Source organism: Lissotriton vulgaris, chromosome 3_1 (genome assembly GCF_964263255.1).
Source record: "Lissotriton vulgaris chromosome 3_1, aLisVul1.2, whole genome shotgun sequence".
NCBI classification, from domain to species: domain Eukaryota; kingdom Metazoa; phylum Chordata; class Amphibia; order Caudata; family Salamandridae; genus Lissotriton; species Lissotriton vulgaris.
In genome coordinates this window covers 1,807,240,868-1,807,257,871 of record NC_141689.1, presented here as the reverse complement: position 1 = coordinate 1,807,257,871, position 17,004 = coordinate 1,807,240,868, and the positions used below count along the sequence as shown (strand labels likewise).

Here is a 17,004-nt window from a genome sequence, read left to right as displayed (position 1 = left end):
GCGGCGGGATGCCTGGCTTTCACCTTGGGGGTGCCCAGCTGGGCTATCCCACAGGGAAAAACCAGGACGGGTTCCCAAAGCAAGCGCCTAGATACCCTTTGTGGTGATACGTGCGCTATATAAGAAACTACATTACATGCTACAAACAGATACTTACAGGGTAAGTAACATTTTCCTTTTTCTTGTTGGTAAAATGTTGTTCAACTATAAACATACTGCTATGTAATCACTCACGTGCGCAGTCCTGTGACGAAAGCTTTGTGTTCTATTTTTAGGTACATCATTGTTGTGGAGCATGATTTGAGTGTTTTGGACTATCTCTCTGACTTTATCTGCTGCCTTTATGGTGTACCAAGTGCCTATGGTGTTGTTACGATGCCTTTTAGTGTACGAGAAGGTAAGCTTCTGCATTCACACCAGCTCCTTAAGTGATGCATTCCCTGGTGGAATATTAAGAACTATTTTACAATTGTAGTGTTATCTTGATAGCATAAGCATAATATATTTGAGATTCCAAATTACATTATCACAGCTATGCCTTTTTTAGGTTTCGCCTGGCGAACAGCTGCGCAGCAGCGTTTCGCGCAGGCGAAATCTTTTGAGAACAGTCTGGGGCTTTGTTCCGCCTCTGTTCCATTGGCTAGCTCCATGAATGGAGGCTAGCCATTGGAAGAGAGGCGTCCGTCATTTTCCGAGGCGATTCGTGGGCGTTCTGTAGAATTTTTCTTTTTGCCCACGTCATGCGGCGGTGGGCAGGGTTGTTTTTTTTTTTCTTCGGCATCCTTTGTCACACCAGCCGGACAGCTCTCCCTGTGAGGACGCAGACCAGACCAGCTCCCTACTTAGAGCCGACTCCCGGAGGTAAGTTTTTTAATTATGCGACAATCGCTGCGGCTGCATAGTCAGTCAACCTGCCTATTACTCGTGGTCGTTGCTGTTTTTATATTCCCACAAGTTACGCGGTCTCTGGCAGTTCCACCCTGTCTGTTGGCTGATTTTTTTTGAGTGGGTGCTCGGATGTTGTCCACAGCGTGGCGAGGGCGGCGGTTTCTCCTCCGGCCGGTGCCACGCCTCCCTCCCAGTCCCCAGACCTGACCGCCCAGTTACTCCGGCTGTGGCTTCCTAGTTTTGTTGTCGCTTCTGTTGTTGCCGTCCATGGGAGGGGGGAGGGGCCGAGGTGGGAGGCGCACAGGCAGGAGGGGAGGGCCTGTGTAATAAGATACAGAGAGCTCTCGCACAGGCAGCCCTGGACACAGCATTATCGGCTGCCTGCGTCCTTCTGGGAGCAGCGGGAACTTTTTAGAGGTCGCATATTCTGTTTTTTGCGGCCCGGTTCCCTCCTGATCCGGTGTTTGGGGCGCAGGAGTCATGGCCGGGCAGCCGATCAATCGCCCTCCCAGCTCGTCCTGGTACTACACCTTTAAAAGAGAGATGCTCCTGGAGAGATTTGATTGGCTGAACGGGCTGTCTGAGCAGGAGAGGAAGGGGCACCTGTACAAGAAGCTCTGCTGTGTGGGTAGGTGATGGGGGCGGAAGGGTGGTCATGCGTAGACTGCCCCCCAGGTTTTGTAGGAGTGCGTTGGCTGTGTTTACTTTGTAACTTTGACAGCATAACCTACTGGCAACCAGATGTCGTGGTCACGCCCCCCGAGACAGGACAACTTGTTGCGCATGCGTGCTATTATTGCACAGGTGTGCAGATGTGTTTGGGTATTACTTGTGAGATTGCACTGTCAGCTTATTGAAGACATGTGGCTATACTGCACCGGCGTGCAACCAAACTTTACTACAGGTGTGCGTGTGATGGCTGTGTAGTTGTGGGACTACACTGTGTATCTGTGAGAGATTCAAGTTGAGACTGCGCCATGCTCTTCTTTGACCTGGTAATGCAGGCACATGATGGTGTGTTTCACTGTTTCTTCAGTAGTGTGACATCCGGTGTGTGACTACAGGTGTGTGCCTGCGATGCACATTCAAGTGACTTGCTGTGCAACTACAACGTGTAGGTGTGAAACTATACCATTCACAGGGTTGTGCATGGTTCGACTAAAAAACACAGGAATGTACCCGTCATGCACACGTATGCTGCGACAAGATGTAGAGTGACACCATTGTGCCGGCTTGTGTCTCCCTTGTCCAGAATGCCCCCTTCATGTGTCTGAAGGTATGGAGTGCTTGGTTGCCTGGACGCTGAGGCAAGCGGTGGGATTCACAGTTTACTCTGCAGGGATGTGAGGGTGCTGGTCACGTGACCCAGGGTGCTCTGCTCTTATAGAATGGTGAGAGAAGGTTGGTCCCTGTATTGTGTGTCATTTCTGTGTGTCTCTGGTTGCTTTGCAGGTGTTTGCGAGTGGGTGTCCTGGAAGGGGTTGAGTAAGTGTTTAGTAAGTGGGCGCTTCCTAGGCCTAAGAGTGGTCGCCATGGGCATGTGTGAGAGTAGTTCTCTGGGTTCGCGAGAGCAGCTTTCCTACAGGTATGCAAGGGTGGGTGCCCTGCGAATCTGCAGGGATGCAGCTCACGTGGCCCCCAGGATGCTCTGTGTGTACGGGAGGATGGGACGTTGCAGATTTGTGAGGGTAAGGATAGTGTGACTCGAGGTGTGTGAAGGGGGATGATCTGCAGGCGTGTGTTAGGTGCTCTGTAGGTGTGTGTTTGCATACTCCCTAGGTGTATTGGTATATGTACTTTGCAGATGCAAGAAGGGTGCATGGCAGGTGCTATGCCCGTGATAGTGGCTGGGCACTCTCTAGGTGGGCATTTCATCCTGTGACTCCCAGGTCGTTCTGCAGGTGTGTGAGTGGGTGTTGTTTTCAATAATGGTTCTTCACAGGGTTTGAGAGTGGCTCTTTCAGTGTGTGAGGTTGGGGAGTACAGTTGCTATGCAGGTGATTGTGGGCGGTACTCTCCAGGCAGTGAGCTGGTCTTGTCTCTGGGTCGTTCTGTGTGTGTGTGTGTGGTTCTTCACAGGGTTTGAGAGTGGCTCTTTCAGGGTGCTAGGTTGGTGAGTAGAGTTGCTGTGCAGGTGCGCACACACACACACCTACAAAACACACACCATCACTCAGGGAGCTCCTAATTGTCAGCAAGCTCTTTAATGACTGCAACTTAAGGCAGGGTTTTTGGTCCTTTGATAAGAAGGTTAGTTATTATTAATCATTTTTACTGTTTGCGAGAGATTAAGCTATTGGCATTGTAAATTGCAATGCCATTTATTTCTCGGTTTTCAAAACCAACACATAAATAAAAAATTTGTCATTTACAATGCCAATAGCTCTAACTTTTACAAAGGCGAAACCGTTGCATTGTAAATGCTTGTTTGGAAATTGTGTACTGCGATTCTGGTTCTTCTTCCTTCGTAACCAACCTATAATCCTCTTTCAGGCATCAACATTTTCTTGGATGGCTATGTTCCAACCGAAAATCTACGGTTTCGAGAAACTTCACTGGTTTTTAAAGTGGCAGAGACAGCAAATGAAGAAGAAATCAAGAAGATGTGCATGTATAAATACCCTTCTATGAAAAAAAAGCTTGGGGAGTTTGAGTTGGAGATCGTAAATGGAGAATTCACAGATTCCGAAATCATGGTGATGTTGGGAGAAAATGGTGAGGCTCTTTCCGTGCATAATAAAGATATGTTGATAGCAGATCAAAGGACAAAAAAATCCTCTTACCGCCCCCGTTTTCACCCAAATGAGTCCAACAAAATGTATCAACCATTCTTTTCATCATGCTTCCTCAGCTGAGATGTTACTGAACATAATAGTTAGGGGAGCTCTTCATTTTTATTTGGACAGAATCCTGTATCTGGATCCAGGCTACCACAGCCACATGAATTACCTCCTGTAAAGTTCATTGTTACTCCTTACAGGGGGGCTCCTCCACTAGAAGGTGTGGTATTTTCCAAGAGTCATTGCAACTGTATTCAGCTATATGCTTCAGCTGTTCCTGATCTCTCCCATTAGGAGGAAGGGTACCCATAGATTGGTAGGAAGACCGTATCGAGTTACTGCAATTCACCATAAAGGCAATTTGATCCTTCAGGACTATGAGCCATTTAATCTCTTGTAAATTGTAAAAATGTAAATTGATACTTGTATAGCGCACTACTCGCCCGCAAGGGTCTGAAGGCACTTGTACGAATACCGCTGTGGAACCCATCCTGGCTTTCCCTGTGAGGCGTCCACTCCTGGGCATCCCCAAGGTGGAGGCCAGGCATCCTTAGCGTTGTGGAGATTAAGCAAGCTATTGCCTAGAGTTGCAGAGTGGGACTCCATGATTGGAATAGGCACCGAGGCGAGAATTATCAGGTCCGTGGAATTTTGAGCCCAAGACCCGCCGAGGCGGGGAATTGAACCCTGGTCCCGGGCTAGACCTCTGCATCAGGGTCTGCCGCTCTAATCATTGAGCCACACCTCTCCACTGAGCCACACTTCTCCACTTGAACTGCTTCTGTGCAATAATATAAAACAGTCCCACAAATTCAGTGATGAAAACCCAAAAATTAATTCACAAGCAATCAAAGTATTGAAATTGGGTGTCAGGGTGACACTGAGGGGTCGTGAGGCCATTATCTGTATAATCATCATCCCATAATAGACCTATATGAAGCATTATTTTCCAAATTCAGGATATTGCCGTAACTTATTTCACACACACATCCGTACAACTTGTGCCTGATAATTGCTGTTTTAACATGAAATAATTGTGTAGCCAGTCCCTTTGTTGTTTTTCCTCCATTTCTTTTTCTTTTTTGAACCCTTGTTGCTAATGCAACATTTGTGGTATTATACAAGGGTTGCTTTTCCCTTTAGTTGCGGAGTGAGTCTCTGACTTCAGAATTGTTAGTACATCCTTTTGAATCCAGATTTTCTGATGGCGGGATCACCTACAGGATTGCACCCAGGATACTGAATCTAAGGCTTTGCCTATTTCAGCTCCTAACTGGCTTTTGGAGGGGGGGGTCCAGTGTGATTTTAAGATGGGGGTATGTCCATAGCCCGTAGTACTAAAACTAAGGTTCAAAATGTTTTTGGAATCTGGATGATCAACACCGAGCATCTGAAAACAACATCAATGAGAGTTGTGTGAGAAAAAGAACTCTGCCTTGTACTGAAGTGGAGGAGATGGGCAAATAGCGGCATAAGAAGTGTTGAGTTAAGTGCTTGCTGACCAGTGATGATTAAGGAAAGTGTCTTTGCAACTCCACAGATTAGCCAATATTTGGGATTTTTATTGCTTTATTTTCAGGCATCCTAGAATGCAGAAAAATTGTGGCTCTAAGGCTATTTTGGTGCCCTGAGTTGTCCTTCGCTCACATTACCAAAACAGCTGACCTGTGCCGATCATGCAGGTGGTGCCATTAGTCTGCTCTTCTCGTGGGACAAAACTGGTTCTCTTTTACAAATCTGGTCACAGCAACAGGCTTCAGAAATGTAGGCTTGGCCCAAGCCCTGAGGAAAAATATTCACCAGCAATGTTTCTGTCCCTACTGAATACCTGTTCTGCACAGATTTGCCTAGTCTCCTCCATTCCAACATTTTTAGGAGCCCATGTGGCTCAGGAAATCTGCAACCATCAGAAGTCCCAAATATCTTTTTCCTTTACATGCGGGCTTTTGCCCAGCACACAGTATGGAATCTCTGAAACCTTCAGTAATGAATGTTCTGATGTGATGATGAGAGGATTGTCTCTGCATTAGTACTATTGGATCTGTCTGCTGCTTTCGACACAGTCTGCCATACTATTTTGGTCTACTGTGTTGAGGGCGCGCACGCCATCAAGGAACCCCTTTGAACTGGTTTAAATCTTTCTTGGAAGATTAAGCTCAGACAATTCTACTTACTTTCGCCATTCCTGTCTACAAGAGGCTGCAGATGATTTCCATCTAAAATTAAATTAAGATAAAACAGAGATTGTAATATTAAAAAACAGAGTAATTCTCGTGAACAAATTGTATTGGCCTCCAGAGTGCCTAGGACATAAGCTAATAGTCTTGGGGCCATTGTGGAAAGTAAACCTTTTCGTGAAACCGAAGAGGACGACCGTGATTTCTAAATGTATATATTTGCTGAAAACGATTTAGAATGCTTGTTCCCTTTATCCCTATGGAAGCCCTGGTAATAGTAATTATAGCCTTTATTTCATCAAGGCTTAATTTTGCTCCTAACATTTATTTGGGCCTCCCTAAAATAATTAGGTTCACAGGCTACAAGTAGTACGAAATGAGTCTGCTCCTTTAGTATGCAAGCTCTTGTGACACCACTCTTGAAACAACTTAATTGGCTGTCTATGAAACATAGAATCTGTAGGAAAGTGGGTTTCTGTTGCAGTATCCCTCCCACTTTTTGCCAGACTACTGATGCACTTTCACCTGATGTGCCCTGGGTGCCTGCCAATCAGGTTCCCAGGGCCTCTGTTCTTTTCCCAAAACTAACCCAATTGGCATCTCTAATCTCTGGCCACTGGTCAGCCCTGGTAAATGGTACCACAGGTACCCAGGGCACTGTGACCAGGGAAGACCTCTAAGGGCTGCAGCACTTATTGTTCCACCCTTAGAGGACCTGTACCTTTACACACACACACTGCCTTTGCAGGCTGCGTGTTTTGGTGCAGAACAAAGTGAAGTCGATATGGCACACATCCCTGTGTGCCATTCCTACAAATTACTGCGATGGCATAGACCCTTTAGTTGGGTGCCCTATGCCAGTGGTGAGGGTACAGGTGCATGAGCCCTGTACCCCTACAGTGTTTAAGTCCATTTTTAGACATTGTAAGTGCAGTGCTGCCATTAAGAGTATATGGTGCATCAAGACACCCCTGAATCCTGCCGGCCTTGGCCCTGGAGAAAAGAACCAGAGGTGCAACTACGTCCCAGAGCCCTCCAACTTACCTGCCTAGCTGTTGGTTCTTCCCGGAAGTCTTCCTGGACCAAGCCTGCTGCTAAAAACCAACACTAATATCCCCATTAAAAACAAAAGGGCCCCAACGCCAAAACAGCCATCTGTACCTGGCCTCCCCAGCGCCGCCGAGGGTGCACCTTTTGTGCTGGCTTGTTTTCCCCATTTGCCCTGAGCTAAAGTCCAGGAGCTTTGTTCCCACAGCCAAGTTGCCTGCTCGTCAGCCGCCACCAACCGGAGGCCCCCTATCCCCCATTGGATAACATTGGACCTCAACACTCTGCACCCAGCCGCCCTAGTGCCACTGAGGGTGTAACGAGAGTGCATCACTGACCCTAGAGGACCCCTGAGTCTACCCCCAGAACCTAAACTTCCACTACCAAATACTTACCTCAAAACTAATAACAATATTTTCCATCATAGGATAACATTGACTGTTTTTCTGTGAAAAGTTTCAAAGTGTGGAGTTTGAAAACCGAAAGAAATTCTTTAAAATTACACTAACAAAAACGATTTAACTTACCTGTTTGCAGGAAATATCCCAGACTAGTACCCGGGCATACTACTCTAAGAAAAGTAATCCAAAAAGTGACTTTCCTGGTATTTTAGTGAAAATCCTATTCAAGTCTATGTACTGTGTTTACAAATAATTGCATTTCTCTGAAACAATACTATGTCATATCAAAGTATATTTACTATTACAATCCAAACTGTTTACAAACTGCATTACTACTGTAAGGTATTTATTGCTTAACTGTGCCAGGATTGCTTGGTTCTAGAAAATAAAAAAACTGAACGAATATTTTTATACAAAAGCAATTGGTCTGAAGTTCAGTCTTTGAGTGTGTGAATTCATTTGCTGACTTGAGTGTGTACATTGAATCCTTAACACTGTCCTCGGATACTGCCTGACTGCACGACCACACTACCACAATTAGAGAGTAAGGTTCTTTCTAACTTTGCCTCTGCCTACCTTTGGGGTTCCACTCGATTCTGTGCACACTATATCTCACTTTGGTATAGTATATACAGAGCCAGCTTCCTACAGAATCTACTTTAACCCCTTGAGTGCTTATGACGGAACCACACCGTCATGAGTCACAGGCGGTGTGTGCTAATGACGGCGTGGTTCCGTCATGCTGCTACCGCTCCGCCCACACGGCACCATCATGAGCACAAGCTGCCCGTGACTCATGACGGCAAGGAGCCATCATGAGCACTGAAGCGCCGCGCTCACCCCCTAGCCCCCCACTCCGTGTCAGGAATTGCACCGCGGCGAAGGGGTTAAAACCTGATGCTTCACCTTGAAGGCCCTTAAGGGACTGGTTCCTCGCTTTCTGGCTGAGGATCAAGCAGTATACTCCCCTATACTACTTAAGGTCCTCTTATTCCTATTTGACCATAAATACTTTAAAATAAAAAAAGTATGGGTGGTTGCAACTATTCAGTGCAGGCACAATTACTGTGCAAGTCACTCCTGGAGCATATGCGCCATGACATGGAATTTAGGCTGTTTAGGAAAAGCGTTGAAAACGTGGCTACTAGTAGGATATTTTCTGTGACTAACTTTGGTATAGTTCTACTTGATGACTACTAGTGCCAAGAAACCTTTAATGAATGTGTTTGACCTGGTCATGGGTAGCATGTATTATGGATTCAAACGGTTGCAGTGCAAGGGGTCACATTTCTAAGCAGCAGTCATTAAAACAGAAAGGGGGTTGGGGGCATTTTAGTGAGCACATAAACCTACGTTTTTGTGGAAGTCTGAAAACAAAAATGCCAGCCATCAATACCTCAGGTTTTGTGGAGGGTGTAGGAAGCTGGCTCTGTATATACCATACCAAATTGAGGTATAGTGTACACAGAGTCCAGTGGCACCCCAAAGGTAGGCAGAGGTGAAAGTAGATAGTCCCTACTTATTTGTGGTAGTGTCTGCGAGCAGTAAGGTTGTTTCAGAGGGTAGCGTTAAGCATTTCTTGTACACATTCAATCAGCAAATGATGTCACACACGCAAAAACTGAACTCAAACCAATTTTGTTTGTAAAAACCATATTGTTTAGTTATTTTATTTCTAAAACCAAGCAAAGCCTTGCACAGGTTAAGTTAAATGATTTGCAATACATTATGCAGTGTTTACAAGTAATGCAAGTTCAAATGCAGTTTTGTTACCTGTAGTAGGACATGGTACTGAAATTACTGTACAGATTACGTTTTAGTTACTTTTTAGATCACTTTCTAGATTACTTTTTCTACTCAGTGTGATATTCCTGGATATCACACTGGGACAGTCCCTAGAGAAAAGCGAAGTAAAACCAGTTTTGCACAATTGTAAGTTACAGGTTTCCATACAAATCAACTCCACACTTTCATAGAAAAACAGTCATTAGGTTCCTATGGAGAGAAATGAAGTTAATGGTTACCAGATAAGTACTTTGTCTTTGGGGAGGAGTTTCAGGGTTAGAACTAGGATTCACCCAGGGTCCAGGATGCACTCGTGTTAGACCATCAACGGCACTAAGGCGGCCGGGTGCAGAGTGCTGAGGCCCAATATTATCCAATGGGGAATTTTGCCAGAGCTGGAGTCTGCTGGTGAACAAATCCGGTGTTCACGGGCGTCAGTCTTTTCTTTGGTAGGCAGGGCAGGTCCTCGGGGTTCTTGAGGTAGCTGGCTTCAGGATATACCATAGTTTCGCTTCTGCAGGTTCGAAGTGGGGACTGGCCGGTAGGGCTGGCGCCAAGTCAGTGGGCGTCCTCTTCGGCACTGCTGTTTGATCCTTCTTCTTTTGTTCTTGATCTTTGCTTGTCTAAGAAGGAAAGGTTCAGGGGTGCCTCTAAATACTAGATTTAGGGGTGTTACAGGGAAGCAAAAGGTTGGGATCAATGGGTCCCTTACTTGTGGTGGGTACACCCCTTATTATGCCTCACTCTGGTTGGCTGGGTCCCTCCCATCTGCAAGATTGGCGGGGACTGAGTTGTACTTCACAAAGGCGGCAAGCCTTTGAAGCTTCCCCTTCGTGGGCCCTGCCCATCCTGAGGGATGAAGCTTGGCACCTCGTCCCAGGATGTGCATTGTTTTAGGCCCCTCAACCCAGGGATCCAGAAACATGTCTGATGGTGGCAGCTGAGGAGCCACCACTCAGCCTGGTTAGGTCCTTTTTCAGGGGGCATCTCTAAGGTGCCCTCTGTGTGCATTTGTCATTATATCCCACACTGACATCAGTGTGGGTTTAGTGTGCTGAGAAGTTTGATCCCAAACTTCAGTTTTCAGTAAAGCATTATGGTGCTTTGGAGGTCGTAATGACAACCTCCCCGCACAATATACGCTTAATGCCAGCACTGCACTCACAATGTCTAAGAATGGACTTAGACACTGTAGGGGTACAGGGCTCATGCCCTGTTCCTTCACCACTAGTATAGGGCACTCAGCTAGAGGGGTGACTGATTTATGCCGGCGCAGTGGGTTGTAAGCACGGCACAGCGGGATGTGCCATGCGGACTCTTCACTTTGTTCTGCACCAAAACACGCAGCCTTCAAAGGCACTGTGTGAGTGTAAAGGTACAGGACCCCTCTAAGGGTGGCACAATAAGTGCTGTAGCCCTTAGAGGCCTTCCCTGGTCACAGTGACCTGGGTACTTGTGGTACCATTTATCAGGGGCTGACCTGTGGCCAGAGATGCCAATTAGGTTTGGTCTTCAATGCAGTTTTGGGGAAAGAACATAGGCCCTGGGTACCTGATTGACAGGAGCCCAGGGCACACAAAGTACATCAGCAGTTCAGCAACCATGCAGAAAGAGGGCACCCACTCACAGAGGGGTCGGATCATAAGCTTTTTGCTGTTCAGATTGTCTTCTGCAGTGGGCTGATGAGGCTGTGCTACACATGCTCAAATCATCTGCCCTTTGCCAAAACATAATGTGTATTTTAAAATGTTAATTCTGTCCATGGACTTCAAACCTTGGGAATCCAGGATGTCTGCATTCCTCAAGTACTGTTCAATGCATGTCTCATGTTACGGATAACCTAACCGGGTTCTGGACTGGACCTCTCATTCCCCATGTGTTCTGTTATGCCCTTTTCTCTTTAATCCAGACTTCTACAATATCCTGGCTGTGCTCATAGACACCTCTGTTTTTTTTTTTTGTTCTTTTTTCTGATATGGGTCACCTTTTATTGTACAGTAGACATGCATAATCCTTTGTCCCTAGTAATTTTTCCATTCTCTTTGCGTGTGTTCAGCCCATTCACCTAAGTATGTTTGACGCTAACCTTCAAAATCTAAATCTGGAAAAGATCCTCTTAATTAATAAACGCACATGTAACTTTTGTCATATGAAAAACAGTCTCCTTTTGCTGCAGTTATTAACTATAAGATGTTGTTTCTTTAGGTACTGGCAAGACCACATTCATCCGAATGCTTGCTGGGAGACTGAAACCCGATGAAGGAGGTAATGATTGGACTTAATTCAGGATTTGTCTAACACCTCTTTAACCACTTATCTGTAGGAGTCTGCTATACTTGTAATGCTTTTGCGTTGCACCATTTTAAGTATTCTCGTTTTACCTGGTATGTTATTACCCAGCGTCTTTATCATCTTTGATCTCAATGTTTTGTTTAATAGGTGACGTGCCAGTTCTTAATGTTAGCTACAAACCACAGAAGATCAGTCCCAAGTCTACAGTAGGTTTTTATATATTTACATTACTGTGTACTTAAAGCAGATACTGTGAGTTCAAACTTCCAAAAACATGATTGTGTTGTATGTAGTTTATTGAGTCGGACTTTATCTACGATGACACATTTTCCATGATCTCCTTTAGGCAGTGTGCTCTCTTAAACTTGATAATTGGTCCTATTTGTATCATCTGTTTCTTCTTGAGGATATTCTTTACTTCAGTAGGAATTCTTCTCTAGATCCACATTTTAAATGTTCTCTCCTTGAAAGAGGCTCACCTCTCACAATTGCTGTGCCTTGGCCAACTAATGTGGGCACAGCCCAATCTATTTTGATCTGAATTTCATTGTGATCTGCTTCATAGATGGGCTGGCCTACATTTTCTTGCATACACTGGCGATTTTGACTACGCTAGGAAATACGATCAACACCTTCATGCTATGGAACAAGGACCGCATTATACACTGCATAGTGCTGAAATAAATTAATTCCTATCGGCTCAACAAAAATAGCCATCTAGATTTCACTCAAAGGCACTCATTTCTGCAATGCTTTCTCTAGCAGCGTAACTGTCACTGAGCCTATGCTTGGTTATGCCTTGTTGTTCGCCTTGCAATCCTTGGTACGTAAATCCATGTTCCTGTTTTTAAGGTGACTGAACTGGATTTATTTTCTTAGATGCCACCCTTGGTGGTTCACGAAACTTGTTTGAATCGGAACGTAATGGATGCTTCCATTGATCCCATTAGGTACCAGTGGTTTTTACTGGCTAGTATTGATGGAATAACTTTACTCTGTCCCATACCTCAAACAAGCAGTCTGCTTATGGTTTTCCTGCTTGAAAGTTTACCTAGCAGCTTACGGTTTATAAGGAATATCCGTTTTGTATCTCATTTTCACCTTAAATGTTGTTAGAGGTCTTAAAAAGCAGATCCATCCGTGAGATGCCCATTTCTGTTGTAGATAATTAAGTTAGCACTGGTAGACCCTCCATTTGAAACCAGGTAAAATACTACTTCAGGAATTTTCTCGATTACGGTTTCCTGCTTTTTGAAGAACAAGTAGGATCTCTCAAAAAAGTTGTGTATTAACATAAATGATATTGAAATTGTCTGAATGGCAATTTAGAAAATTGTTTTGAAAAATGTACTATTTTTGAAATAAACCCTGTCTAATGTCTATCAGTTCAGTGAAGATATGAATGATGTGGGACTGGTAATGCAAGTAGATAACTTTAAGTTGCAAGGAATTTAAACCTAATAATTAGACCTAAAAGATACCTCTGATACTGAAGTAGCATTTTTGCAATTGTTAACATCAGAGTAGTTTTAACTCCTTCGGTGTCTATTTCTCATGTTTCTGAGGGTACAGAAAAGTGCTATTAAAATGTTTCCATTGGTGGTGTGACTGTGTCCTTTTGTGCACCTATTGCTTGATTTTTTAAGTACCTACATCAGTGTTCTACTTTTAACAGGGAAGTGTACGTCAGCTACTACATGAGAAGATCCGAGATGCATATACTCATCCACAGTTTGTAACTGATGTCATGAAGCCTATGCAGATAGAGAACATTATTGACCAAGAGGTAATAAATCTGCTTTCCCAAGATTATTTTAATTGTATAATTTCATATGATCTGCATACTCTGGTCATCTAGTGCTGGACTCGTATGTTGCAAGTTGTTGTAGTTCAAAGAAGTGTTTCAAGTCACAGAATGATGTGACGCCTCGCTCAGTTCGTAATGTGCATGAGCACCAATTCCATTGTTGGATTGTATTTCTCCACAGTCTGGGTTGGATGTATATTGACAGGGCTCTATGAACCGACGTGTTCAATGTTCTTTTTTTTGGGCCCCATGTGGTTTCATCTTCGTTGGGAAGGACTGCTCTCCAGCTACAATTACTTTTCTTTTCGACTTTAGCACATGTGGGAGACATTTGAGGGAGACCCAATCCACGAATGTCTTCGCTCCTGCACACTTCTGGTTGACCGTGCTCCTGCTCCAGAGAATATGAAGGTGATAGAATTGATACCTTTCTTGAAATGCCCTCGAAGCCACACTAAGTTTGCTTGGACTGATCAACCCATAGTCTTCAAACTTGCATCTCTGCAGTCTACAACAATGGAAACTTGTCTTGCCTTCCGTTGTAAAAAAGACCATATTGAAGAAACGGGCCCTGGGCCCACATCAAACTACAGCAATAGTCTACGGAAGACACCCCAGACATTTTTGGGGCGTTTAGAGAGGAAGAGGATATCGATTCACCTGGCATCCCACCTCACCAGAGAAGGAAGAGACTCCATCCACTTAAGCACAGAAAAAAACTTCCATGGCAAAACTCCCCATAAGCCTCCTAAGAGGCCGCACACTGTGGCAGAGCACAGATCTCTGGAGTCAAGCACTCTACTCCCCTTAACAGCCTTTAAGTTCGTAAAGACCTGGCTTTGAAATATATCAACCCTCTTCCAAGCCTAACGCATCGTCTGCACCAAGACAGCCATTGGTGCCTCAGCAGTCTCTTACATTTTGAAAGGTCAATCCTGGAAAAGGTATAGAAGGAGTTAGACAAGAGACAAAACTAATGTTTATTCATCCTACTACAGGAAAGTTTTCCTCCAAGATGTATTTACCAAAATGTGCAGAACCTTTGCCAAGTAAAAGGAGACTTTCTTTAAACAGGAGGGCATCATGATTGCCATGCACTAAACAGAAATGTGGCAGCATATATGTTCTCAACAGCTGTCAGGACTGGCACAGCAAATTGCATGGTTACCCCCCACTTTTTGCCCGAAATCTGATGCACTATGACTGAATGTGCATTTGGTCTCTGCTAATCATGTTCCCAGTAACTGTGCTATTTCCCAAAACTGTACCTGTGTTTCCAAAATTGACACATCTCTGGCCCACATATAAGTCCATTGTAAAAAAGTACCACACCCTTGTGATCCGAAAGGGTCTCTAACGGCTGCAGCATGCATTGTGCCAACCTCTGAGACCCCTCCCCTAACACATACACACTGTCATTGCAGACTGTTTTGGTGCAGGTAAAACTTGAGACGACATGGCCCACACCAGTGTGCCTTGCCTACAAACGCTGCCTGTGGCATAGGTAAGTCACCCCTGTAGCAGGCCTCACACCCCTAAGGCAGGGAGCACTATACCATAGGTGAGGACATGGCTGCATGATCAATATGCCTCTGCAGTTTCTATGTCCATCCTTAAACATTGTAAGTGCATTAAAGCCATATTGAGTATATGGTTTGGGAGTTGTCATTACGAACTCCATAGCTCCATGATGGCTTTACTGAATGCTAGGACATTTTGTATCACACTTTTCTGCATATTAAACCAACACTGATGCCACTGCTGGATTTATTACAAAATGCACTCTTAAAGCATCTTTAAGATGCCCTCTTTAAAAATGTCCAACTCCCTCATGTCCAACTGACCAATCTGCACTAGCCTGACATGTTGCTGACCCCCTGAGTTGGGAGCCTGTGTTCTCTTGTGGGTCTGGACCAAACTCTGTTTAGGTGAGGAGGTGCTTTTCATGTACTCCTCCTGACTCAGTCATTGTATCAGCAGCACGGAAGAACCAGACAGGGGCAGCACCATCTGCGGTACCTCCAGATAAAGATAGCAAGGCCATGGGCTCCATCAGCAAGAGGATGTGTAATGCATCAGCACCGTATATGAAAGTGGCCAGCGCCTCTGCTTTACTGGGCCGTTACGACCGTTCTGTCACGCTTCACAGAGAAGCTCTCGAAGGAAGACCGACAGGACTTCAGTAGATCCTTCAGGAAGGGGGGGTGTCTGGTGGCCAGTCAGGTCAAAAAGTGATGCAGCGGATGCCTCTGATCTCGCTGCCCACGGATATTCACATGTGATCTGTGCCCGCCGCTCTTCCTGGCTGAGACTGACCGGTTTGAAGCCAGAGGCTCAACATCAGATCTTAAATCTCCCTTTCAGTGGGACATCGCTCTTCAGCGCTCACGCTGACGACGAAATGTCTAGAATGAAGACCGAACTAGACACTGTGAAGGCGGTTGGTCTGAAAAAAAGGAAAGACTTCAGACACGCTATAATCCCTATGACCGACGACAATACCACCAGAGGGTTCAAACCCCTCATTGGTATTCTCAACAAAATCAGGGAAGATCCCAGGCAAACCAGCGTTGTCCTAGTAGAGGACGAGGAGGAATCTCCAGACAATCCACACCTGCTGCCAAGCAACAACAGAAGCAGTTAGTGCTTACTTCCCCTATCTCCGTTACCCACTCCGGTGGGGGGGGAAGTATCAGTCTTTATTTGGAAGAGTGGACCAAAATCACACTATACAAGTAGGTGCTCAATGTTGTGAGGAATGGGTACTCCATCAGGTTCAAGTCCCCTCCACCTTCTATTCCTCCTCGAAAAAAACTGTCATTCATCGCATAAATCTTCTGAGAGAAGAGGTTTCCTCTCTACTCCTAAAGGATGTCATTGAGCATCAACGTAGACAGGGAATCTAGTCCCGATACTTCTTGCTCCCAAAGAAAGGTCCAAACAAGGAGATCAGGCCTATATTAGATCTAAGGCTTCTCAACAAGTTCGTCCTGAGAGAGTTCAGAATGCTGGCGTTACAGCAAAAAATCCCGCTCTTGCATCAAGGGGATTGAATGTGCTCTATAGATCTTGAAGATGCCCATTTCCGCATCCCAGTCTCTCGAAGGCGTCGGAAGTTTCTAAGGTTCCAGATTCAATCAGACCACTTCCAGTTCACGGTCCTGCCTTTCCGGCTGAAGTCTGCCCGTGCACATTGTCGAAGTACATGGCAGTAGTAGCTGCGTTCTTAAGGAGGAAATTAATCTTTGTCTACCCTTACCTAGAAGATTGTATTCTTTAGAGTGCGTCTCCAACTCTTCCGCATAAACACCTTTCTTGATGCATTAATTTTCTGCATCAGTTAGGTCTGCGTGTCAATTAAAAAAAATCCATCCTTAACCCAACTCAGAGGATACATTCCCTGGGTGCAACTTTGGATACAGTAAACGCAAGAGCGTATCCTTCGGAGGAGAGACTATCATCCCTTCTCCACATGTCAGACCCTCCTGAAGATACCTCATCCCACGTCCAGGCAGGTTTCATCTCTACTGGGTTCGATGACCTCGTGCTTTTTTCTAGTCTCAATCGCCAAACTTCACATGAGACCTCTACAGCAGACTCTAGAGGATCAATGGTCTAAAATGGGAGGACAGTATAGCCCTGCCTCTGTCTGGCTCTCCATCAGATGAAGGATGTGAAGGACTGATCTTCTGTTTGGAGTCCCCTTTCAGGAGGAACTGTCAAAGCAGACTCTGGTGACGGATGCGTCCCTTAACCGCATATAGAAAATTTGCCACTCAGGCTTCTTACTTTCAGATGCCAGTGGTTAAGGACTTCCTGGAGGGTCT

At 45.2% G+C, this 17,004-nt stretch overlaps 2 protein-coding genes across 4 annotated transcripts in view; one reads left to right on the top strand and one right to left on the bottom strand.

Annotated features, from left to right (window-relative positions):
• ANAPC10 (anaphase promoting complex subunit 10) overlaps positions 1–17,004 on the bottom strand; it is a 497,529-nt gene that overhangs the window by 311,329 nt on the left and 169,196 nt on the right. The gene's annotated exons all lie outside the window — the stretch shown is intronic.
• ABCE1 (ATP binding cassette subfamily E member 1) overlaps positions 1–17,004 on the top strand; it is a 172,172-nt gene that overhangs the window by 83,728 nt on the left and 71,440 nt on the right. Inside the window, exons 10-14 of the mRNA XM_086962241.1 lie at positions 276–397; positions 3,382–3,603; positions 11,284–11,343; positions 11,518–11,576; positions 13,046–13,156. Of these exons, the coding sequence (XP_086818367.1) occupies positions 276–397; positions 3,382–3,603; positions 11,284–11,343; positions 11,518–11,576; positions 13,046–13,156 (574 nt within the window). The remainder of the gene's footprint in view (positions 1–275; positions 398–3,381; positions 3,604–11,283; positions 11,344–11,517; positions 11,577–13,045; positions 13,157–17,004) is intronic.